This window comes from Chrysemys picta, chromosome 7 (genome assembly GCF_011386835.1).
Source record: "Chrysemys picta bellii isolate R12L10 chromosome 7, ASM1138683v2, whole genome shotgun sequence".
Lineage (NCBI taxonomy): Eukaryota > Metazoa > Chordata > Testudines > Emydidae > Chrysemys > Chrysemys picta.
The window spans coordinates 6,957,307-6,982,113 of NC_088797.1; the positions used below are offsets into that span (position 1 = coordinate 6,957,307).

The following is a 24,807-nucleotide window of genomic DNA, read 5'->3' on the forward strand; positions in this document are numbered from 1 at the left end:
AATTTCCTATTGTTTCTGGCTGGCTGAGCCTGAATGCTTGCTGCCTTGTTAATCATTATGCTGTGAGGTCCCCAGGCCTGACCTCTGTTTGAATAGCTCCACATTTCAGCAGTTTCACACCCACCAAAGACTCCTCAACAATAGGCCATAATTAAAGCATGCTCGGGTCTTTATCACCAGGTGCAGGACCCAATAGCCTTCCTCTTTGTTCAATTAGAGCTCACTCTCTCTCTCCTTGCACTGGACACAAAGGAGGCTCTGCATTTGCTGCAAAGGGCACAGATCTATCCATTCCCGCTCCCCTATTTTTTCTTTGGGAAGCCTTTAGTCCCTGCCCTGACAGCTGCCTGGGAGAAGGCCCTTTCTGAATGCCAGTGGTTGAAAGAAGCTTAAGAAGAAAAAAAAAATAAAATAAAAAGAATCACTTTTCAGTCACTTCCTCCCGTGTGAAACTCAATAAAAGAATAAATAAGATGTGTCCAGTACAGTAAGCAGGGACGGGAAAGCTCCTCTGTTCTGACTTCCTTTTCATTAATCGAAACATAATGGGGCTCAATGAAGGGGAATAAAAGTACCACGCTGTATTTCTTTTTAAAAACCAGAATAAAAATCCAATGAACACAACTGGCCTTGAAGGCTGAGCTGTTAAACCTGTCCAAGGGATTTCATGGCAGCTGAGATGAAAGAACCGTGCAGGCCAGAGCCTCGGCTGGTGCAAACGGAAGGAGCTACCCTGAGGACACTGGAACAAGCTGGTGGGTTCTTCCTCTCAAGACTAGCTGCCTTTCTGGTAGATACGCTTTAGTCCTACACAAGTTACTGGTCAGCGGCGACATTCCATGGCTTGTATCACGCGGGAGGTCAGACTACAGGATCTAATAGTCCCTACTGGCCTTAAAATCCAGGAAACTAGGATGATGAATCCATCTACACCAGCTTGAGGATCAGGGCCAGACTGCTCTTTTCCAATGCCACCTTGTTCTGCCCTTGTCTGGTCAACTTGCAGGAATATTCCCTGAAACGTACGTCATCCGCTAAACAGGACAGAACAATGACTCGAAGGGTCATTTCCCATGCTAGGCCAGGACACTTTGAAACTCTCTCTTTATAACATAGTTGATTTTTTTCCCCCAGCTTGTGTTACAGATAGGGAGTCAAATCGACACAAAGTTTCACAACCAAAAAGGGGCCCCTTTTCCCCCCCAACATCGGGCCTGAGTCTGCTCCCACGGAAGTCAAAGGGAAGATTCCCAGTGACTTTAATGGGATTGGGACTCATAAGAAATGCAGGCTGCCACCATCAAATTGGCTAATCGGGCAATTCTTCTCCATCTCATGCTGACTAGTAAGCATGTCACTTGCAGCATCCATTGTCTTGTCAGTCTTATGGTCTGGGCCCAAGGCTAAGTGCAGCTTTGTGTACGATTCTCCTCCATGTCAGCAAGCCGTCATCTCTCTAGCCCTGACTGAACCTCATTGGTTTTGCCAGTCAGTCAGGCTTTCAGTGTTATTTTAGGATAGATTTTTATATTACATTCATTGGTTAATAAGAGGGGGAAAGGAAAACATGTAAAAACACTTGAGCGATGGAAAGATTCTTCTTCATGTGTATTGGATTTACAGTGGAACCTAAACTGGTTTCTTAAGATTCAGTCCTTTTATGAGGTGCTTCAACTAACACTGAACCAGATGCACAGCCCCATCGAACTCAAAGGACAGTATGGAAAATGCTGCTGTTAGAGCTCTGCCAGGCCTAAATCTGAAAGGGGAACCACAAAAACATCTAATGAATCTAAAATAGGCAACTCATGAAAAATTTTGCTCCCTGACCAGCAAAGAAATCCATCTTATCCAAGTGCAGAGCTATCAACTAATTCTGAATACTAATAATTTTTACTCTGCACTTTTAAAGCTCCTTTCAGGCTAGGATCTGACACAAACATTCACTAGTCCAGCACTGATGATAAAGGATACATAGGGATCCCTTCCCTCCTCAACACTGAAATACTTCTGGGGTGAAACACAACAGCTGCTTAACAGCGCACAGGAACACTTAGGAGAATTTAAAACTGTAAAGTAAGGAAGACTGCTGCATCTAATGCAGAGGGAGATTTGGGGGGGGGGTGAGTGTGAGAGAGAGAGAAAAGCGGAGGGAGCAGCCAGGTAACTTACAGAACACGCAGGTTTTTGAGTCCTTTGAAAGCTCCCTCTGCGATATGGTTGATGGAATTGTGGCTGAGTCGCAGTATATGCAGTCCTCCCAGGTCTGCCAAGCTCCCCTCATCCAGTCTGGTTAGGTTGTTATGGGACAATATTCTAAAGAGAAAACCAAACAGAAATCCAATCACTCTACCCGGCATTGCCTGAGCCGCTCTGCAATAGCCATGTTGTCTCGACACATCTATGCCTCACCTGCAGCTCCTATATAAAACAGTTACTGTAGGGAGGCAGAACAGGTTAGTTAGGTGAAAACCAGGGCAGCAGTTTGCAAATATCACCAAGGGGAGAGAGGATGACCTGGAGCATAACAATGAGGGGCAGATCAGGTAGCGCTAAGTGTAAGTCTGGTTATGATTCTATGACACACAGCCATCACCATCAACACCAGTTGGGCCCAATCTCTCCTCGCAGCTGGACTCAAAGAGATAAAGAGTAGAGACGATCACCCTTCCCTCCTTGCTTTGAGGCTGCAAGATGCTGACACCTTCGGAAAGGAGGATTCTGAAATCGATGCAGATTCTTTGCATGGCCCTGGCTGTTGCATCTTCAGTCACTTCTGCGAGGGAAGCCCCAGGCGGGTAGGTGTGGGTGTCTCCACCGCTTGCCCGCCAGTTGAAAGCGCAGGCCAGAGCAATTGCACCCACATAGCAACTCAAATGTTTAGCAATGCACATTTTAATATTTCCCCTTTGTGCAAAGTAAAGGTCACCCATCGCAGCCCTCCTCCAGTCCCTCTGCCCTTTATCTCAGAGTTCAAAGCATGCTGGAGATCCCCTAGACTAACAGCAGTGACCAACACTGGAGGGCTTTCATCCGTCCTTTTCCCATCGCATGTGCTCGGTCTGGCTTTTTTTTAATACTGCTCCCGTGCCATTCGGTAGCTGGTACTAAGAAAAGCTAACAGGCAGGCAGTGCAAGGGAGTCGAGGAAGCTCCTTGGACCAGCCAACAGGAGGAAAAGTGGGGGAATGCTGCTAGCAATCAGCAACTCCTCAGGCAATAAATAGCCGCACCCTTATAGGAAAATGCTACAGCATTGTCACAAACACCACAGCACTGCTACTGCACAGGGGCTGTGACAACTGGCCAATCAAGGACTGTTCTGGTGAGGGAATTCCCTGGTGGTATACACAAGCAAAGCCATCACTTGCTAGCCCAGGGAGCAGAGTGCATGGCTGGTTTTAGTCAGATTTTCCATGGGCTCGGGCTACTCCAAGTTGCTGGAGTGGCCCTTTGGGACTGCTGGCAGTTGGGTACAAATCAGAGTAGCCTCTGGTGACTAAATAAGGCGCAGCATTGGGATTTTGGTGCACAAGTGTTTGGCACTCACCCAAGCTGAGCAGGACCAGAAAGTTGGCCCACAGGGTGGGTGACTCAGGAGTTCAAGACCCAATGGAAGTCACTGGAACTTGTGATCCTAAGTCACTTAGGCACCTTTGAAAATCTCACCCATTTTGCTCTGGCCAAATACTGAAGCCCTTTGTAATATAGGCAATGAAAACAATCTCTCAACTCTTTCCAAACTTCCAGATTCCTCGTATAGCCCTGCCTCTTAACCAGCCCACTTAAAAATGTGTCTAGGGCACACATGAAAGTCATTGCACAAGCCAAAACCTAAGTCAAAACAGACATATATTCTTAAGCACCGCAAGTGTCATTTACTTGGCAAATGAGCCGTCTGTCTTTCAAATGTGTGAGCAGGAAGGCGTTGGAAGAAATTCAGCAGAGATTAATGAGTTTCAAAAAGGCATAGGACAACATACTTTAGTTTCTAAAGAAGCTGTAGTGTTAGTTATGAAGAACTGGCAGCTGATCAAAATTATGTCCTCACCTGTGATTAAAGAATTTGGCTTAACCCTCCCCCTGACACACACACACAAAAACCCACTGCTAGAGAGTAATCCTAAACCTGGCTAGGGAAAAAAACAGTCCCCTTTGATATTACCCAGAAGGGTTTCTGCTGGGATCGGTAAAGGCATGTTCCCTCCAGATTTTCCTGACGTCACTTGAAGATGGACAGCAGCAAGCTTTAGAGTATCTTTGGGTATGGTGCAATCAGCGGGAGAGTTTCAGATGCTCAACACCTGGTCCGCAGCACGCTCATATCTCAGCCTCCCGCTCACAGAACAGGCTGGTTTACAAAACAGCCCATTTTCCTCCTCAGGACTTTACATGAGCCAGGTTGGGAGAGAAGCAGGCAGGTCTGCACTGCTTGCCCTACATTTCTGTCACTCTACCCGTGAGAAACTATTAGCATTCTGCTTCTGCAGCATGAGATTTTGGACCAGCCTGTCTAAATAGCTCTTCTCGGCTGGTGTCAAGTTGGGTGCGTGGAGCAGAGAGTGATGATAATAAGAAAACCAAAAGGGGTAACTGGTACCCTGTTAGACAGCCAGAAGTTCTATTTCTGATTTATATTTGAGTACGTTACATTTTCCCTGACATTTCATTCCCATGAAATCAAACTGTGGATAATGGGCTTCATTTTTTTTTTTTTTTAAAAAGGTCCCAGTCTAGCTCCCCATTTTTATTTGGTGTATTTATACCAGCATTTTAGGTCTGAAATTGAGGGTTTATTCTACTATGTAGATATCCAAGTACCTGATTTGCTGGCACAACCAAGCATTTAAGACACCTCCCCGGTGGCATAAGTTTTCCTTTCTTTGACATCTTCTATACCAGTCCAAATGCTTGAGCTATATTTCCTCCCAACCAGAAGATGGAGACAAACACAAACAACCTTTTATTGGCATCATACTCCGCTTCCCTCCCATGGAAGGGTCTACCCATCTCATGGGCTTTGGTTGAGTCTACAAAAATGTAGACAGAAAACATTCTCTGATAACTGAAAATCAACAGCTTTAACAATAACAAACAAAATCTGAAGGAGACTTTTCCAATAAGGCCTGAAGCTATGTCTGCAAAACCCTGTAATATTTTGCAAAGGTGTGTGCTAACGTCCAGGTGGCCACCTTACAAATCTAAACCAAATATGGTTCCCCCGACTTTCAGAACCAATCCCATTCAGACCGAGCATGTCTTAATGGCCCTGACACCTTTTCCTCGGCAGCAATGTAGGCCACTGACCATTTAGGGGGGAGGGATAGCACAGTGGTTTGCGCATTGGCCTGTTAAACCCAGCATTGTGAGTTCAATCCTTGAGGGGGCCACTTAGGGATCTGGGGCAAAATCAGTACTTGGTCCTGCTAGTGAAGGCAGGGGGCTGGACTCAATGACCTTTTGAGGTCCCTTCCAGTTCTAGGATATCTCCATTTATTATTTCCTTAATCTCCTTCCAGATCCATGACTTGGCTGACAACAGCGTTCTCCTTAGTGCAGTATCAATACCCTCTGTGACTCCAAATTTGGCAATTCTGCCCCGCTAGAGCTACACTTCCCTAGACATGTCCAGAGAATGAAGACTTCCTTCCCTTTGATTCTTTAGGTTTGAGCAGGACGGGGGTGAGGCAATGTGCTGACTCTCAGAGAAGGCCATTGGGCCTCAGCTCTGAAGTCTGGGAAAATTCTTAGCACCATCCTGAGCTAGTGAAATACAGTAACTCCTCACTTAAAGTCCTCCCGGTTAAAGTTGCTGATCAATTAGGGAACATGCTCGTTTAAAGTTGCGCAATGCTCCCTCCTAAGTCGTTTGTCAGCCCCCTGTTTTGTCCCCTGCTTGCAGGAAGAGCAGCCCGTTGCAGCTAGCTGTGGGTGGTTGGAACCAGGGTGGACCGGCAGCCCCCCATCAGCTCCCCCTATAAGCTCCCCACTCCCCTAAGTTCCCTGTGCAGCAGCTGCCTGCAGTTCAGCTGTGTCCCTCCCCCCACTGCCATGTGCTGCTCCTGCCCTCTGCCTTGGAGCTGCTCCCAGAGACTCCTGCTTGCTGTGCGGGGGGAGGGGGAGAAGGAGGGCTAATGTCAGGGTGTCTCTCCCTCCCCCGCACCCCGTTTACCCCATCTTCCATAGAGCGGGGGGTGGGGGAGACACTACGGAGGGAGCTTCTAGGTAGTAGCTGTGGTCTCAGGAGGTCTCAGCAAGCTGATTGAATTAACAAGGCAATGTACTTAAGCCTGGGGTCAGCTACTTAAAGGGGAAATGCGCATTTTTTCTCTCACACACAGGGTGTGTGTCTCTGTCTGCCCTCCCTCCTTTCCTGCTGCCTCCTAGAGTGTGAGAGTTAACCCTTGAGGGCTCAGTCAATTGCTAGCTCATTTAGCAGTGAGGCATTCCCTGGAAAATATCCCACCCTCTAACTCCTCCACCTCAGAGAGAGAGAGAGAGAGAGAGAGAGAGAGAGAGAGAGTGTGTGTGTGTGTGTGTGTAAAAAGAAGAACAGGAGTACTTGTGGCACCTTAGAGACTAACAAATTTATTAGAGCATAAGCTTTCGTGGACTACAGCCCACTTCTTCGGATGCGGATACAGACTAACACGGCTGTTACTCTGAAACCTGTGTGTGTGTGTGTCTCTTATATAATACAGTCTTTTGTCTGGTGAAAAAAATTTCCCTGTGTGTGTGTCTCTTATATAATACAGTCTATTGTCTGGTGAAAAAAATTTCCCTGGCACCTAACCCCCTCATTTACATTAATTCTTATGGGCAAATTGGATTCGCTTAACATCGTTTCGCTTAAAGTTGCATTTTTCAGGAACATAACTACAACATTAAGTGAGGAGTTCCTGTACCAAACACAGCTCTTTATGTCAAGTAGCCTGTGGTTATCAGGCTACATGCCGAGCGTATCGCTGCAGGAAGAAGTACCTTTCAAGGCAGCCATCTCAGACACGTCTGATAAATTAGATGAATTTCATGAACATTTTCTCCAGATAATATTTCTTCTCTCATCATCAAAACATTTCTGAATTTGAGATCTAGTATCTTTCTCAATGGAAAGGGGAACTCCTAAAAATGTTTAGCTTGAGAAGATCTGCTCTAGGAATTATTCTGGGAGAAGTTCTCTGGCCTGTGATAACAGGAGGTCAGACTAGATGATCAGAATGGTCCCTTCTGGCCTTGGAATCTATGAATCTCCTAGCAGGATGAGATCTGAAAGCAGGAGCTACAGTTCCATAATAAAACTGAACTTGTCACGTTTTTCTTTTAAAAACAAATCTATATTGTGTTTTCTAACCAAACAGCTTAGCATGTTTAGGGAGTGACTGCTAGCCCTGTCAATATTGCAAGCATCCCAAATGCGTCTCCTTCATCGGAACATTAGCAATGACAGAGATGCTGACATCTCTCCCCCGAGGCCGCGTACATTTTTATTTATCAAAGAGATCGTAAATGAAATGTTCACAGCTGGGAATCTCAGGAGAACGAGGCCAACGTTTTTACCTTCCAACAGATGAGCCCTATAGTAAGAGTAATTTATAAACAGAAGAGACAAGAGTAAAACACTTCACTCATTGCTTTTGAGGTAGCCAGATGTTAGGTGGTTTAAATGTGATTATTTATTATGTCAACTGTAAAATACAAACTAATAAAGCAAAGTTTCCTCTGAGCTATTCAGTTGATTCAGTGCAAGAGAACACAAGTCTGGCAACTAGATAACCTAAAAGGAGCCGCAAACTGTAACCTCAATCTGCCTTTTAGTCCCTGTAAACGAATGTATATATTTTTAGCAGGATCTATTCCTTATGCCCAGCACAAACACCTTTCGAGCAGGTGCTGTAATAACTAACAAGGTCGTTATTGCTATCAGGAAGCAACTTACAGCTCGTGCAGCTTCTGACAGAACTTCCAGCTCTCGGGGTTGATGTAGGATATCAAGTTGTTACTGAGGTGAAGTTGGTGGAGAGATGAGAGGCCGTAGAGAGAGCCGCTGTTCACTTGTGTCAGGCTGTTATACTCCAGGTGCCTATGAAGACAAGAAGGGTAAATGACAGACTATCCACACCGTCAGGCAGCACCAGTCACATTTTGATGCCGTTTAGGACTTCCAAAAAGAACTGGGAAACTTTCTATAAAATGTTCACTTTTCTTTTACACCCAGGTCTGTACATCTCGACATACACTCAAGCACGTGCGCACGCCTGCTGAGTATGCAAATACAAGGACACGCAGGAGGGAAAAAAAAAATATGGAGCTATTTAATCATCCTTTGTTCAGATGGGAAAACTGCCTCCCAGACACACTTCACGCCTTCTCCCAGTGTCAAACTAGGAGTTAGTTCCCAGAGCTCTGTTGCAACAAAGGTAAATGGTATTGCCCAAACTCTTTTATATTCCCCTAAAGAATTGGACAAAGCTAATCATTGTGTATCCACAAGCTTCAAGGAGTCGCTGGCATTGTTGTTTTATCTATCTTCGGGTTTTATACTGCTGCTCACCATCACAGCATTTGAGTGCCTTCCATGTAAAATCAACAGCAAAGTTTACTGGACCTCATGGAGTTTCTGGCAAATCTCCCTTTTGGGGATCAACACTATGTTGGGTTAGGATTTGGGGGTTTTTTTGGCGGGTGTGTGTGTGTCGGGGAATTGATAAGGGTTCGGGAATAAAAGGGTGTTCGAATTGTGAGTGTCACTTATGCTGGTAAGGCCTTGCAATGTTTCCTAAAGATTTCTGAAGAATACATAAATATATTTCAAGAGGATTCTACCATGTACATAAGGCATAAATGGTCAATTTGAAATCTTACTAGAGGAGCTCTGGTTGACCATGCTGTGGAAGGGGAGTGAGACTGTTGTTAAATCCTTCTGTCCAGCTTCCACTCCAAATCAATTCCATGGATGGTCGCCTAATCACAGTGGTAATGCAAGGAGATCCTGCAATGTGAGGCATGTGGCTATGTCCCCGTGCAGAGCCCCTTTGAAGTCAATGGGGCCCTGAGAGGCACACTGCAGGATCAGGGCTTTAGTTTGCACACAAATATACGTGAGGTCTCTGAAATAATCCCTGCCGGAGGATGTGTACTGAACAGCTGGCTGGTAGCGTTCAGAAGCCAGGGATCTCTGGGACCATATTCTAAGCAGTGTTGGATATATGGGTGTCATATCTCCACATAGCAGGAGGTGTTTGTCCTGAGAAACACCTCAGGACACTAAATGAGGGCAGCGTCCAAGAGACGAGAGCAATGGGAATTTACCTGGAAACGGTAATTTATTCAACTCGTGTAATCCGGTCAGAACCACCAGCCAGACTCAATACACTGACACAGGGATACAGGTTGCTGGAGAAAGGGGAAGGGTTACGTGTGGCAGCACCCTGGAATCCAGTGCACGCATGGCACAGAAAGAGGCACCAGTAATGGCATTACACCTTCCCTTCCTTTTACAATCGCCTCAAGTAAAGCAGTGTGGAGGTGACAAAGCAGAGCAGAGACTGGGTATCTAGTGGATGAGAGGCAGAACCGAAGATCTCAGAGCACAAACATCCTCCACCTGCTGTTGTGTGACGGCAGGCCATATGTCAAGAGTGCCCACCAGTCCCTGGCAGAACTGTGGGGGAAAGGAGGAGATCACAGGAGAAGTCCACACTGCACAGAGAAAATAAATCTTTCCCCCAACTTACAGAACTTGCATCTTGGCCAGACCCCAGAAGGCCCCGTCGGTCAGTTTGCTTATGTTGTTGCGTTGCAGCTTCAGAACGTCTAAGCTGTCCAATCCATGGAACGTCAGGCCTTCAATCAGGCGGATGCGATTCCGGTTTAACTCCCTAAAATCATCAACACCGTAGAAATGTATTAAATCCCAGTCCTTTGTCATGAAATCATCTCTGTGACACACAATGTGGGGGAGGAATGCCAACAACGTCTTCATGAACTGTTCCCATGAGAGAGCAGAAGGGCATCGGAAACGAGCCTGGAAAGTCACCGGGGCCCATTTTCTCTTAAACAAACTCCTTCTTGAGCAAACTCAGGGCTTAAATTCTCAGAGTATTTCCCAGAGCCCCCACCCCACCATTCGGGGCTCTGGGCTTCAGCCCTGTGGATCTGAAAATATTTACCAGAGCTCTGCTCCGGCTGAATTAAAGCCCTGAGGAAACTCCAATATAGGGCAATAAGTAAAATAGATGTACAATAGTATTCCCCTCCCCCATATGCTTTTCAGATAAGCCATTTATACTTTTCATCAACTGAGTTCAATCTTCACACTTCATCTGTTCCAACACAGAAGCACCATTCAAACCCATACAATTAGGGATCAGCATTACATCCTTACAAACCTCTATTTATAAAGGCTTGTAACAGGCCTGTAAAAATTTACTCTGACAAACATATGTCAAGTGCAAATTTTATTACTAGTTTGGAAGGATAACCTTCAGTTTCCTTGACAACGTTAGCCTTTTTTCCCTATATTAAGAAAGTAATAAAGAAAGAAACAAGAGGTTTCCGATGAAACCTCCAAAATGTTTTCTTTATTAAGCATTTTTTTAAAACTAAGGAAAGTTTAAATAAAACTTAGGAAAGCCAATTATTTCTGTGCACTATACTCACCAATAATACGTGAGTATAACTGGTGACTTGACTTAACCTATACTCAGGGCATTAGAATAGGCAGTTACAGATCATGCCATGAGTTAGATCTAGACACCAGGGTGAAATGCCAGCCTCACTAAAGTCAGTGGCAAAACTCCCATTGACTTCAAGAGAGGCAGGATTTCATCCAGCATGGTGTACTAAGAACAGATGTATAGATTTAAACAGGAAGGTCAAACTTTCATACTACATTCAAGCCTGCCTCCAATTTTGCACCTGCAAAAATGCCTGTGCTCCTACATTGTGTGTGTACAGCAGTTACCTGGATACCAGCTTGCTGGGGCGCAAAACCAACCCAATGCAGGCGCCTTCTCCACTTCCCAGTGGGAGCCAAGGTAGCAGCTGTCACACCAGCATGGGCAATACACAGGGCTGGGTTTTTTGTTTGTTTGTTTGGGTTGGGGGGGGGTGTGGAAGCAGCTGCTTTCTGATTTTTGGGGATTAAAACTCAGCTTTAATGCTATTCTAACATCCTTTCTGAGCATAATTAAAAGACTACTTCAAGCTTGCCACGTCCTGCTCTGCAGCATTGCTAGCGATACTATTCAACCATACTTCACCTGAAAAGTTATAGAGGATTAATTCTGAAACTCCAGCTACCCCATCCATACCATTTTGTGTGCCGTTCTAGACAGGTAGATGTTCATTCCTATACCCATACAGGGGAAAATTAGACTCATTTGAAAACCTTCCTCCTAAGGAGCTGAGGAGCTCAAATACCACTGACTCTCCATGGAACGTGCTCCTAAGTAGCTTAGGTGTTCTTCAAAACTTCCTGGTAGATGTTCAGTGCTGAAGGAAACGTGAATCCTGTATGCATCCAAGGGCAAATTTACATCCATGGATGTACGCAGTCAAGCATCTCATAAGCAAGCTTCCCAGGGGACAAGCAAAATGTGGCTGGGTAGTAGGAGTAGTTTTTAACTGAAGCCACAGGCGGTGGGTGAACCCCCCACTTCGGGGAGGCTAGTCTCCCGGCCCTGCCCCCACCTGCTGGAGTTCCAAGCCCCTCCACCCCATGGCCAGAGCCCTCGCTGGCCCGCCCCAGCTTCCCAGAGCTGCCTGACCCCCTGGCTGGCCCGAGTCACCCCAGGCTGCCCCTAGCCACCACAGCCCCTGGCCTGAGCCCCGAGCGCCAGGCCACCAGCCAGCTTCAGGGGAGAGGCAGACTGAGAGCAGGGCCTCAGGGCAGAGCATGGGCAAGGCCTCCCCTGACCTTCGATACCCACTGACCAGGACTACAGCTTGAACAAAACTAGGCACTTTCGGTTTACTTAATAGGGTGGTGATGGTTTGCCATTTGGAGGTACTGGTTTCAATCTTATCTATGGTCTTTTGGGCAAACAGAGCTTGATCCGAAGCCCATCAAACTCAGTGAAAAGAATGCAGCAGGCCTTAGATCTGGCCTGTAAAGGGGAAAAGCTAAACGATTAGATTGACTGTTTGCACATAAGGCACATTTATAGATGCACATGTAGATCTTTGTCTACGTAGTTCACGCTGTACCGCAGCCAAGACAATAGCAACGTGTGTGTTAGCTCATCGAAAGGACTATTTTGGCCGCTCAAATATCACTGCACAGTTTAACAACCTTCCTTCGTTGCATTTTTATTGCCACATAAAGATACCTGTGTGGTCTCGAAAACATAATGCTGTCACTCAGCTCTTTCTGCCCACTTGCAAAACACATTTTTTCCCCAACCCAAAAAATGTTAAGGGAAAGAGATATATTTGATACTGTAAAGAGCTGAGAGGCTGAGCAGTTACATTATTTTCATCTAAAAAGAGTGACCTAAATAAGTGAATAGGTACGAGACGGACAAACAAACACACACAACACACACACACCCCCCCACTCTCTTAATTTGTTTTATTAGGTGTCGCCATAGGACTATTAAATATAGCTTATTCCAAGTTTTATAGATGCAGGGTGAGGAAGGGTTACATTTGGTGCGTATGTCCTCAGGGAAATTTTGTCTCCATAAAGTTTGGTTAACCTTAATTAAAGTGCACATTTCTACTCACAGTTGTGTTAGCCGGGGTAACTTGAATGCCTTAACAGGAAGCAGGGTGATCCTGTTTTTACTCAGTCGAAGTGTTAGCAGGGACCGTGACAGACTATCAAAAGCACCAGGCTCCAGGGTGCTGATTCTGTTGCTCCCCAGGTTGCTGTAATAAATCAGCACAGAAAACATAACGGTTGTGTCAGAGGCCTTCGTTGCTAGTTATCAGCCTTTGCTTGGTCTCCAAACGGGCTGGTGAAATTAGACACATTACATTGGAACCGAGCAGGTTTGGGGACAAATAAAAACAAACACGCTTTCCCAAAGCACATTGTCAGCGCCTAGCAGAAGGGGCTGAGTGCCCCTTCAGAGATGCTCGGCACCACCTACTCCAACGAAGGAGACAGTCGGTGGGCTCACTGTCAGGCCCACAGCATACAGGGGCCATTGCTGTCACCCCATTCTGATGGCACCCGTTCCAAAAATTGATGGCCTCCAGTCAGAGGAGTGGGATCAAACCCACAGCATACACACTCCTTATGCACCCACACGGCTTATGAGCAGAACCTGTGGAGGCTGTTTTAAACGTATGCTGAAGCATCACTATTTTGTGCCTTCTAGAAAACACACAACGTAATATCACTGACCACATACACATTAGGATTATGCTGTATTTTTCCTGCATGGCTCAAGGGGAGGTCGTTTGGCTCCCTCTGACCGCTGGTATGTATGGCTATAAAAACGAGGGTTACCCAACGTCCATTTTAACGTGACTACGTGATCACAAGGAAAACAGCCACTTTTCCCCAGATGCAGGTGTCTGCTTTCAGAAGCAAGGCACAGACCTCAAGGTAGACAAACACCTGTCCGGGATGGTCTAGGCTAGGTATGCTTAATCCTGCCTCAGCCTGGGGGTGGACTAGACACCCTCTCTTCCCGCCTTATGTTTCTGGGGTTCCCATTATGGAAGAGCTGTCCCTGCTCTGGATAGTTGTTTTGGCTTCAGGTTTCCATAGTAATGCAGGTTTTGGCTTCAGGTTTCCATAGCAATGCAGGATGCCCACACCTGAAGGGCACACGTGCCTTTCCCGGTCACTGTACACCGCTCCCAGTGCAGCTAGCAAAATGACATCCCTGCATGATTCACAGACCCATCAGATAACAAAAAGACAAGGCTGGAGTGGGGTGGAGGTGGGGCAGGGGGAACAGGGACACACCTGGCTGAGTTTTAATTCACTCGTTGCATTTAGAACCCACAATTATAATGCTCTATTTGAAATGTTTGTTAGCAACCCTTTTCTAAAGGCAATTTTAAAGGCCTCCTTTTTGCTGCGGTAACTCGACTAATGCTGTTCTGAACAAGAAGAACTTACAGCTCCTTTATGGGAAGTCCCTGTGGAAAGCAGCTGCTTCGTATTTCCGTGATGTCATTGGAACTCAGGTCCAACGTTTCCAGGGCAACGTAAGGCTTCAGTTGACTTGCTTCAACGCTGCGGATCCTGTTGTGATGCCTGAAACAGACAGGATGAGAATTGGAGAGAATCAAGTTTCCTTAAAGAAAAAAAATATAACCAGAGAGAGCAATTGATTCCATCACTCGCCAGTTAGCTTTCCACACTGGTATTTAATGTATTTCTGAAACAACGGTCCAATCAGAAACCAGTGTCAGAGATACACACACTGGCTCCCTGCTGCTTCTCCGGCTAGTCAGACTGTAGTAAATCACAAACATTTGGAGATTTTTCTATTTTGGTACAAGACTTTCTTCCCTAACTACCGAGTCCACTGATGCATTTTCCTTCCAGAGATTTGGACCCAATTCTGGATCCCTTCCATACCCTTAACTCCCAAAATAAATGTATTATTAAGAGAGACTGCAGGATTGGGATTGTCACAGGAATTCTCCCACTGTCACCTGATGATTTAGCAAATTGCCAAAATTCCAACATAACACACACAGGCTGGAATTTTTCAAAGGGAGATAAAGAGACACCCAAATCCCAGTGAAAGGCTCTGGGGGTTGTTTGCCTAGTTGTGAGGCCCTTTGGAAAAGTCCCAGCTCTAAGCTACAATTACAATGATTTCTAACACATAGAAACAGTATCCAGGGGCTTGATCCTGCAATCACTTCCTAGCATATTGTTTACTACCCTAGACCAAACAGTGAGCTTAAAATAACTCTCGGCACTAAGCATTGCACTCAGCAGTGTTTGTAGGATCTGGCCCCAAAGTAATGATTCAAGCCAGCTGCATTTTCATCAATAGTCTGGAGATTTAACATTGGAATCGTTTTGCTCACAGAAAGCATTACAAATCACTCACTGGATTTCCACAGCTGTCAAACAACTGAAGAGCTCCAAATCTGTTTGCACCTGGAGAGTTTAGTTTTAAAATAAAAGCTCTCTCTTTTCTTTCTAACTCCTTTTTGGCCTGACTCAGAAGGAAGAACAGCAACCAAACTTTACAATCTCTCTCTATATATTGGGCATTAGACACAAACAGTAAAGCAGATGACTGACATGAATTGAGATCAGCGTGAACAGTCATTGCTATTACCAGCAAGGCTGAAACAGACAGCTCTAAATAGAGACATTCACAGACACTTGAGAACCTGCTGAATAATAAGAGATAGTAAAGTGATTTCAGACAAAGACTACAGCTTAATCACGCCAGCTACCCTCTAAGTAAAGGGAGAGAGGTGGGGAGCGAGCCGCCAGCCAAAGCATTCTTGAATGTAAAATGGGATCACGAGGCTCTCCAGATCCAGACCAGATCTTTTAAACAAACACTTGGGATCCAATATTCACATACAGGGATTTATCTTTGAACATGTCCTTGCCATCTCCCTCTCTCTGTTTCCAGACCTTCCCCGGCTTTTATAAGTCCAGACAAAACCCTTTAACAGAAGCCCAGCTCAGTGAATTGAAATGTTTTTAACGAATGGTGAGGAAAGGTAACTCTCCACAGCACAATGTCCTCTTTCCCTCTCCTTAATAAAAAATGGATTGTTTCTCCACAGATTAAGCTGGTGGTTTAAAGAGACACTGTGTCAAATTTAAATTAGTCAGTTTCAAACTTTCCACTGTCTGATGAATCACCCTTGGAATATGATAGGCCTGATTCTCATTTATGCCGAGGGTAAAATTATCAAAAGGTGTCTCAATGGTTTAGGAGTCTAAATCTCATTGAAAGCCAGTGGGATTTAGGATCCCAAGTCACTTAGCCACTTTTGAACATTTTATCCTAAGGCCCTTTTTGCACATTCCTGGCCACGAAAAGGGGTCTAACGGTGAGGAAAGCCCCTTCAGATGCTGGCACAGTGGCATAAATAGGCCTTAGAATAAATAAGAGTCAAGCCCTGCATCCTGACATTAAAAAAAAAAATCCTTAAAAACATTTGAAATAACTTATTTTTGCTCTCCTTGTTGATATATGTAAAGGTCATCTTAGCAAGGAAGAAACAAACTTCAGCCTTCTCATTCCTGCAACGAATTCTACATGAGAGCGATCCCTGAGCCAGAGGGTATGTCTACTCAGCAATAAAAGCCCTGCAGCTGGAGACGGAGCGTCTACACTGCAATTTTTAACCCCGAGCCTCAATGAGCAGACCTGAACCAGTCATGGGTTTTTTAATCCCCATGTAGACATACCCAGATACTATATATTCTGATTGTATGCCTAAGGGAAAACAGTGAAATTGATTATGCAAAAGGGGCTGTCATATCCATAAATTAAACACTCGGAAAAAAGAATTTCTCTTACACCAACTGCCCTGTGTTAATAATCTGAATTTGTCACTTCAGCAGGTTCCAGTTTTCAGACAGAAATACGATTTTTCGAGCTGATAACTTCCCTTTCAAATGAGTCCAATAACAGGTAATGTTAAAACAAACCGTAGCTAAGAGCCCAATTCAGGAAGCACCTCAGCACATGCCTAACTTGAAGCAACACACTTAAAACCATTTCTGTTCAGCAAAGCATATACTTAAAAGATAAACACATTCTTAAGTGCTTTGCTAAATAGGAATGAACTTAAGCGTGTATTTCAAACCTGTGCTGAATCAGGGACTATGCGTTCAACTCTGATCTCAGACCCACTGTTGGAACCAGAATCAGAATCTAGCTGTAAATTGCCCGGAATTGTAGATTCGTACAAAAGAACATCAAGAATCTATAAATTACCTGCTGATTACTAAACACAAAAAGCAGCAACTCTATAAGGGATCGAAAGCATGAAATGGCTTCAGATGTGCAGAGCAGTTTAGAAGCAGAAACAGATGTCATTTTTTGGAATATTAATATTACTGTATGTATCTCATCCATCAAAAGCACAGTGTCCAAGAGTTTACCACAGGGCCCAGTTTAAGAAGGAAAGGAAAAGGTGGGTGAAGTGTAAGATACTATTTTGGCCTGAGCCATGTTCAAGCAGTTTCCAGGTGACTTCTGTCCATTCAGCTGTTGCTTTTTCTTGTGCTGCAGCTGGTGGATTAAGGGGTGTGCATTATTTCACATAGGAAAGCCAGGCTTCTCTCTCTCTCTCTCTCTCTCTCAAAGATGGACCAACGGTAAGTAATGACTCCCAGCACCACCTCCAGCCAGTTCCAGCTGGGGAACGTCAGACAGCTTGCTGCGAGCGCTGCACCATCTCAGCACATCGCACTTCAAACAAAACCAGCCCCGATGACTTTTCCTATACACAGCGTGTGATATAAATACAACTTATTCCAAACCTTCACCAGCTTGATTACATTTTCTTTTTCGTGCTTTCAATAGACACCGAAACACTGTTTAACCCTTCCCGTTATTGCTTGGGGCTTTTTTGCTCCGTTTCCTTCGTTACCATTCCCCAGGCAATCTGAAAGCAGAGTAAATTGTGAGGACATTAGGCCCCTATCTCTCCCCCTTTGCAATGCCTGGGAAAGAGGGGGATTTTACTGGGTACCCGTTATTTTAACTTCCTAGACTGCACAGGTTACAGATGAAATGTTAATGAAAATATCTGATCAGCCTTGAAACACAAATAAACGGTGCTTTCCCCCCCAGGATAAACAATTTTACTGTCTCATGTCAGCCACTGTTACCACAAGAGTACAAGATGACTATGTGTTTGCTGTGATGACTATGCTTAATATGAGATCCAGTAATTAGAGCCAGGGCTGGCAGCCAAGTCTCTGACCACCTAGCTTCTAGCTCTGGTACTGACTCAAGCCTGGGGCATGTCACTTGACTCTTCTGTACCTTCGGTTTATTCATCTGTCTTGACCAGGATGCTGTGAGAAACAATTTCATAGAGAAACAATTTCATAGAATATCAGGGTTAGAAGGGACCTCAGGAGGTCATCTAGTCTAACCCCCTGCACAAAGCAGGACCAATCCCAGACAGATTTTTGCCCTAGATCCCTAACTGGCCCCCTCAAGGATTGAACTCACAACCCTGGGTTTAGCAGGCCAATGCTCAAACCACTGAGGCTAAACTCAGTCAGGTCTGTAATGACTGTCAAAGACTTTCACCTGAAAGGTGCTAAATGAGCAAAATATTCAAAGTGCAAAGTAAATCCTACATACTCCGCTACGTTAGCTTTACTAGTCTCTGTACAGCTGTGGAACGTGCCTACACCGGTAATTCCAAATTATTGGATGAACCTCCCAAACCATCCACTTCCCAAGCCAGCCAAAAGCTGAGAACCGGTTTCCAACAAGTAGTGAATACTTCCTTGGCACTCTTTGGCACTGCTCAATTGCTTAAAATTTAAAAAGCAAATGGAATGGTCAAAGGAAACAAAGAGAAGGGCTTAGGGAGGGGAAGTTGGTTTTTTAATTGGGGGGAAAGACAGGTGGTGCAAGTTCAAAAGATCACAGCGTTTCCGGGAATCCAGGCCTGTGTTTTAGAAGTAAAGTTACACCTTAATCCCCGGGGGTATCCTTAGTGCTAAATGTTTTAGAGTCTATTTATTGATAAACAGGCTGGTGAGGCATTTTCCACTGGTACTAACTGAAAGAAAATTCACCTTTCACTGCTACAAAGGGCTTTTTTATACAATAAAGGTGCACTGGCCAATTCAACTTAGGGTGTAGTTAAACCAGTGCAGAAAATTGTGTGGACTCCCTTCTTTAGGATTCAATGCAGCTTATTTCAGTTTAGATTCACTCTATTAGGAACCAGTTTAAGTTAAGCAGAAGAAAGCCACTCTTCAATGGAAAATAAGAGGGTTTGCACCAGTTTAAATCAGTTAAAATGGATTTAAATTAGATCAGTGCAAATTTCTCAAAGAGACAAGGCCTGAGTCGATGCTGTCTGGGCCGTATTAGTGTGCAGTGCAAATGTTTAATGTGAGAGAAGAGTGGAGAGGTGGGGAGAAATCACGTGTTTAGCCTTCATCTAGTGTCAGTTTACAGTGCTGGCTGGGCTCTGGGGAGAAAAAAACGAATACAGCAAACCTATTAAACCAACACCTGTTATAAGCATCAAAAATAAAATCAAGCTTCAAAAGAGAGAGAGACTTGCGCGAATATGCATTTCAGCTACAGTTCTATTAACGTTCAAACACATTGTCAGAATGAGCATAAAGTGAGAGTTTAGGAACAACTAGAGGGCAGAGAAATCTGGGGATAAAAAGTCAGTTTTTACTCTTGGGGAATATTTTCAAAATGGTCAAGTACCAAAGGAGCCAGACTTCCCGGCCAAGGAGAATTATAGTCGCTTGCTACTGAAGGACACCCAAGGGCTGATGTCAGGGAAAGGCCAGGCAAAGAGGGCATGGTCAAGAGTTAGATCAAAGACAGTGTTACATGAGATGGATCAAATATACCGTGACTAACTGATGCCTGGAATTACATGCCATCATTCTGCTCACTCTCTGGCAGCAACTCCCACCCCAATTCCCAGGAAGGTTGGAAGAGGCTGACAGCATTAAGACCTGCTTTCCTTAGAAACATGGGAGAAGATTCATGGCACAGGTCCCCACTGCTGTCACCCCAGACAGAAGTGCCATCTGTTCAGCCCACATTTTCCCTACCTATACTATAAGTAGAGCATAAAAGCCACACTTTCTCACTAGCCTCTGCTAGATGGGCGGATTTCTTCATAAGTATGAAGCGGGCCTAAACAACCCATATCTGTAGATTTGTGCTTTAATTTAAAACAAAAAAATTACATTTCTAATAAACACTGTCATGAAGAAAAATGTCCACAGGTGAGCTGAATGCAAACCAAATCTGCCATTGCCTTCCTGAGTCTACAGTCAGGCATCTCTGGTGCCTCAGCTGCTGCTCTTAGCTTTGCCAAATAGCAACAGAGTGAAACTGAAACTTTGGTTAGTCTCACTGTGCTATTCAGCACCCTGAGGGCTGCAGAGCATAATGGTCAAAAATAATTCCGGTTTCACATTGCTGCTGCTTGGCATAGCTGTGAGCATCAGCAGAGGCAGAGGCTATAGCTAATCACAAGGGAGGAGGTATCCAAAAAACCATGAAGTTGGGAAGAGTAACAGAGACCTTTCATTTCTCCCCTTCCCACAGCAGCCATGATGCTGAAGGAAGCCGGGGGAGAGAGTGACCGAGACACATACCTTCCCCAAGGCTCCCCCTTGCAGACAAGAGGCTTAGAGCTGGGAGGAGAGACAGGTTGCTCTCCCTTCCAGCAATGGGAGAGTGGAGGCAGTAGAGTTTCAAATTCATCAGATAAACTGCAGCACATTGGTAGAAATCCCAGCTTCCTCCTTCTGCACGAGCTTTGGGTAGCTGGGAGATGGCCGGGCTTTCACTGAGGCACTATCTCTGGACCTTAACGGTACCTCCACCCTGCCCTGCACCTACCTCTCGCTACTATGCGTCCAGGAAGTTTTTCAAACCCTGAGCCCTGGATCGAGTATAATTAGATACGGTGCATTTTCAGTTTGGTTGCATCTGACTGCTGCAAAATGAGGAACATGAAAAGCATCTGCCTTCCCCTCCACCACATCTTTAAACCTAGTTTAACCTGAATTGTGGGGTTACATTCTCCATCCTCAGAACATTACGGAGCAGAGACCTAGCTGGTGCACATAGCTACAGCTCCACTGAAGTCAGCTGAAGATATGCCCCTGGACAATTATTGTTGGTGTATGTCTGTATCTCTTTAAAGGAAAGAAAAAAGCCCTGAGAAAACTATAAATCAACTCAGTGGCAATGGGGGACAGAGGGAGAATATGTTTGTAAGTCAGTTCATATGTTTTGAACTATGCAATAAACCAGGAGGATAAAGCTTCTCATGTGACCCTAAAAATATTACTATTCAAAGCTTTGTTCTATAAAAGTATTTTATTCCAGCAGAACTCCACCGCTTTACTGGAGGCAAAATATTACCCCTGGAATGAAATCAGGTTAGTTATATGAAGGGAAGCGCACGAGAGATTAACTGACTTGCCGAAGGATGTGCAGAAAGCCTGTAGCAGGGTTGGGCAGAGAGCCCAGCGCTTTAGCCTCCTAATCCTGTGCTTTAGCCACGAGATCATCCTTCTCCCTGCAAACTTAAATGGCTAAGTATTTATGAATAATAAATATCATTGGTCACGCCATACAAATAATCCTTTGCAGCCCAACTTTGCCGGCAGGTGCGTCTAACTTACTTGCATGCACTACATCAATGTTTCTCAACGACCAGTCTGGGCACTGGTGCCAATCCCTGAGATCTCCCTGGCACCATTTAGGAAGGCAACAAGCTGGTCTCTGGTATCAAAAAAGGTTGAGAAATACTGCACTACATCATGTCACTCTGCACATCATCACCTATAAGGTTTAGACTTTTACCATCAGAACAAATTGTACATGTTTGTCAGTAGTCCAACCTCCCCATAATGAACACGTGCTGTATTTATTTAAGGGAAGAGGGCCGCTGTCATTTCAGAGCAAAATTGCGTGGGTTATTCTCCGGGCAGGAAGCGAATATCCATATAAGCAACCCCCACTTTTCTCAGATGTTCTACATCATCAGTTCCCTGGGGAATTTTGGCAGATTCTCGTGCTGCTGCAGATATAGCCCCAGCTCTGTTTGTTCAGGTGGAGATCGCACGCACAACAAGAGTAGACCAGTTGCAAAACAAGCAGCCATTGCACTCTAGGGCCCTGCACAAGTTGTGTCAACCAGCTTCCTCACTAGATAGTACTCTCCAATACTCACACAATCTGCAATCCCCAGAAGTCAAATTACCTTTCACCGCAGAGGTATTCCATGGCCTCCTCTCTCCCCAGGGCTCCTTCCGGCTTGGACTTTATAATGTGCATAATACAAAAAGTCTCCCCATTTTCTGTTGCGTTCTTACAGCCATCATGTAATAAGCACAAAGCAAGGAACACAAGTGGTAGATCCACTCAAGCTAAATTCAACTTACTACACATAACCATGGCAGAAGGTCTATTCCAGGGGTGGCCAACCTGTAGCTCCGGAGCCACATGCGGCTCTTCAGAGGTTAATATGCGGCTCCTTATATAGGCACCGACTCCGGGGCTGGAGCTACAGGTGCCAACTTTCCAGTGTGCTACAGGGTGCTCACTGCTCAACCCCTGGCTCTGCCCCAGGACCCGGCCCCACTCCACTCCTTCCTCCTCCTCCACCTTCCCCTCCCCCGAGCCTCCTGCACACCACAAAACAGCTGATCGTGGCAGGAGGGAGGTGCAGGGATGGAGGGTTAGATGTTGATGGGGGGAGCTGCTGACGTATTACTGTGGCTCTTTGGCAATGTACATTGGTAAATTCTGGCTCCTTCTCAGGCTCAGGTTGACCACCCCTGGTCTAGTCTATGCCCTATACATCCTCTCCACTGACAATGGTACTTGGTAGTGATCCCTGAGCAACTGGGGAGGGATAGCTCAGTGGTTTGAGCATTGGCCTGCTAAACCCAGGGTTGTGAGTTCAATCCTTGAGGGGGCCATTTAGGGATCTGGGGAAAAAATCTGTCGGGGGATTGGTCCTGCTTTGAGCAGGGGGTTGGACTAGATGACCTCCTGAGGACCCATCCAACCCTGATCTTCTCTGATTCTTTTCCTTCGTCAGGCTACGTTCGGCCACCACAACAGCAGTTGAGGACGGACGTGCGTTAAGTAAACTCTTCCCAGCTATAAGCAGGCAGCGCCGGGAGGGTGTGAGGAAAGTCACAAAGGACACCCCCAGTTTGGGAGTAAAGTCAGAACACTGCTCACAAAACTCTGGTGATCTTATTGCATCCCTGATGAATAATCCAAGGGAGCCACTACCCAGAAGGTTTATTCTCCTTGCCAAGAGTGGGCGTGAAGTTTTGTGCCGAGCAAGAAGAGGGCGGCTGAATTCCACCCCCCAGAAGTCTCAGACATATCTTAGAGCAGTTCTGTGGGGGAAACAGAGGCACACAGCATTCTTGTGCTAACGCAAGTGAACAGGGAGTAGGACAAGCCATAGAGATAGCATGCACGCCTCTTGTGTGCCACATGCGGCTTTGCAGTGGGTGTTTGGGGATGTAGTCACTGGATGCAGACATATGGATCCATGTGCACAGGCAGGACACAAACTAATTCAGCTGCCCCGGAGTAGCCTTGAGGGTTGGAGAATTCCTTCTCCAGCCCTCCCCCACCGCCTCAGCTCCAAAGGACACAGGCTATCTTCATGCTGGGGCCAGGTGTAGGGCCTGAGGCAGACACAGCTCTATAACTGAATGCTTTCCATGTGCCAAGGTAGGAAAACAACACTGCTTCACTGTCCCATCTGGAATGTTGCTTTTGCAACAATAAGGGTGAGATATTTACTCACATCGGCCCAGGCCCCAATGGTACATTAAATATCACAGACCCTCATAAGCTGGACCGCCTAGCATCATCTATCTTACACTTCATTGGTAAGTGGCATTTTGTACCCCTGTCTTGCTGCACTCTGGTAATTCCCCTGTGCATTTCCGAGAGTGGCATGGACACCCAAGGTTCTGGCAGCTGCTAACTGATGTAAAGAGCTGGGCTGTTGTCCACGGGAAATTTGGGCACCCAACACTTCGGAAAATTAGGTTGGGGACATTTAGCACCAGGAAGCAGCTGGGAAGATGGGATTTTCCTGGTTGTCCCCTTGCACATAGCCTGGCAGCTGCCTTCAAGTAGAAAGCACACTGGCTATTTCGGCAAGATTATGGAGGGCCGTTGGAAGGAAGTGCCATACAAACTGTTCCAGGGGAGTCAACGGGTCTACCTGTGTGAGACTGGTGTGACGAAAGGGTTCCTCATCCGGCCCCGCGTGACTTGAAAGAAAGATGATGGGCTGGGGTTTGTTGAGCTGAAGATGGAAAACTCCCACAGGTTGAAAAGGTTTTGCTCCCACACAACTGAGCTCTCCGCATTACAGGAATCAGAGAAACACAACTCACTACCAAACCACTCCATCTGTCGGATAACCCTTTCCAGCTCATTCCCACAGGTACAGACAGGTTCTTGTCTAACTCCCCACTTCCAGCAGCTAACTAGCTCTGGTCATCAGCCCCATGGATGTGCACGCACACATGCGCTTAGAGATTACTTCATTTAAGAGTTGCATTAATTTGTCTCTGGATAAAGTTGAGAAGTGGGAGCAACAAGGGTGATGTCGTGGTTGGAGTCTGCTATAGACCACCAGACCAGGGGGATGAGGTGGACGAGGCTTTCTTCTGGCAACTAGCAGAAGTTGCTAGATTGCAGGCCCTGGTTCTCATGGGAGACTTTAATCACCCTGATATCTGCTGGGAGAGCAATACAGCGGTGCACAGGCAATCCAGGAAATTTTTGGAAAGCGTAGGGGACAATTTCCTGGTGCAAGTGCTGGAGGAACCAACTAGGGGCAAAGCTTTTCTTGACCTGCTGCTCACAAACAGGGAAGAACTAGTAGCGGAAGCAAAAGTGGATGGGAACCTGGGAGGCAGTGACCATGAGATGGTCGAGTTCAGGATCCTGACACAAGGAAGAAAGGAGAGCAGCAGAATATGGACCCTGGACTTCAGAAAAGCAGACTTTGACTCCCTCAGGGAACAGATGGGCAGGATCCCCTGGGAGAATAACATGAAGGGCAAAGGGGTCCAGGAGAGCTGGCTGTATTTTAAAGAATCCTTATTGAGGTTGCAGGAACAAACCATCCCGAT

At 45.7% G+C, this 24,807-nt stretch overlaps 1 protein-coding gene across 3 annotated transcripts in view; it reads right to left on the minus strand.

The window, feature by feature from the left end:
* The window catches only part of LRIG1 (leucine rich repeats and immunoglobulin like domains 1), a 133,384-nt gene that overhangs the window by 24,527 nt on the left and 84,050 nt on the right, over positions 1 to 24,807 (minus strand). For all 3 annotated transcript variants that reach the window (XM_042849982.2, XM_042849983.2, XM_005297824.4), the window contains 5 exons: positions 14,077 to 14,214; positions 12,726 to 12,869; positions 9,734 to 9,877; positions 7,936 to 8,079; positions 2,173 to 2,316 (listed from right to left, as the gene is read on the minus strand). In XM_042849982.2, the coding sequence (XP_042705916.2) occupies positions 2,173 to 2,316; positions 7,936 to 8,079; positions 9,734 to 9,877; positions 12,726 to 12,869; positions 14,077 to 14,214 (714 nt within the window). The remainder of the gene's footprint in view (positions 1 to 2,172; positions 2,317 to 7,935; positions 8,080 to 9,733; positions 9,878 to 12,725; positions 12,870 to 14,076; positions 14,215 to 24,807) is intronic.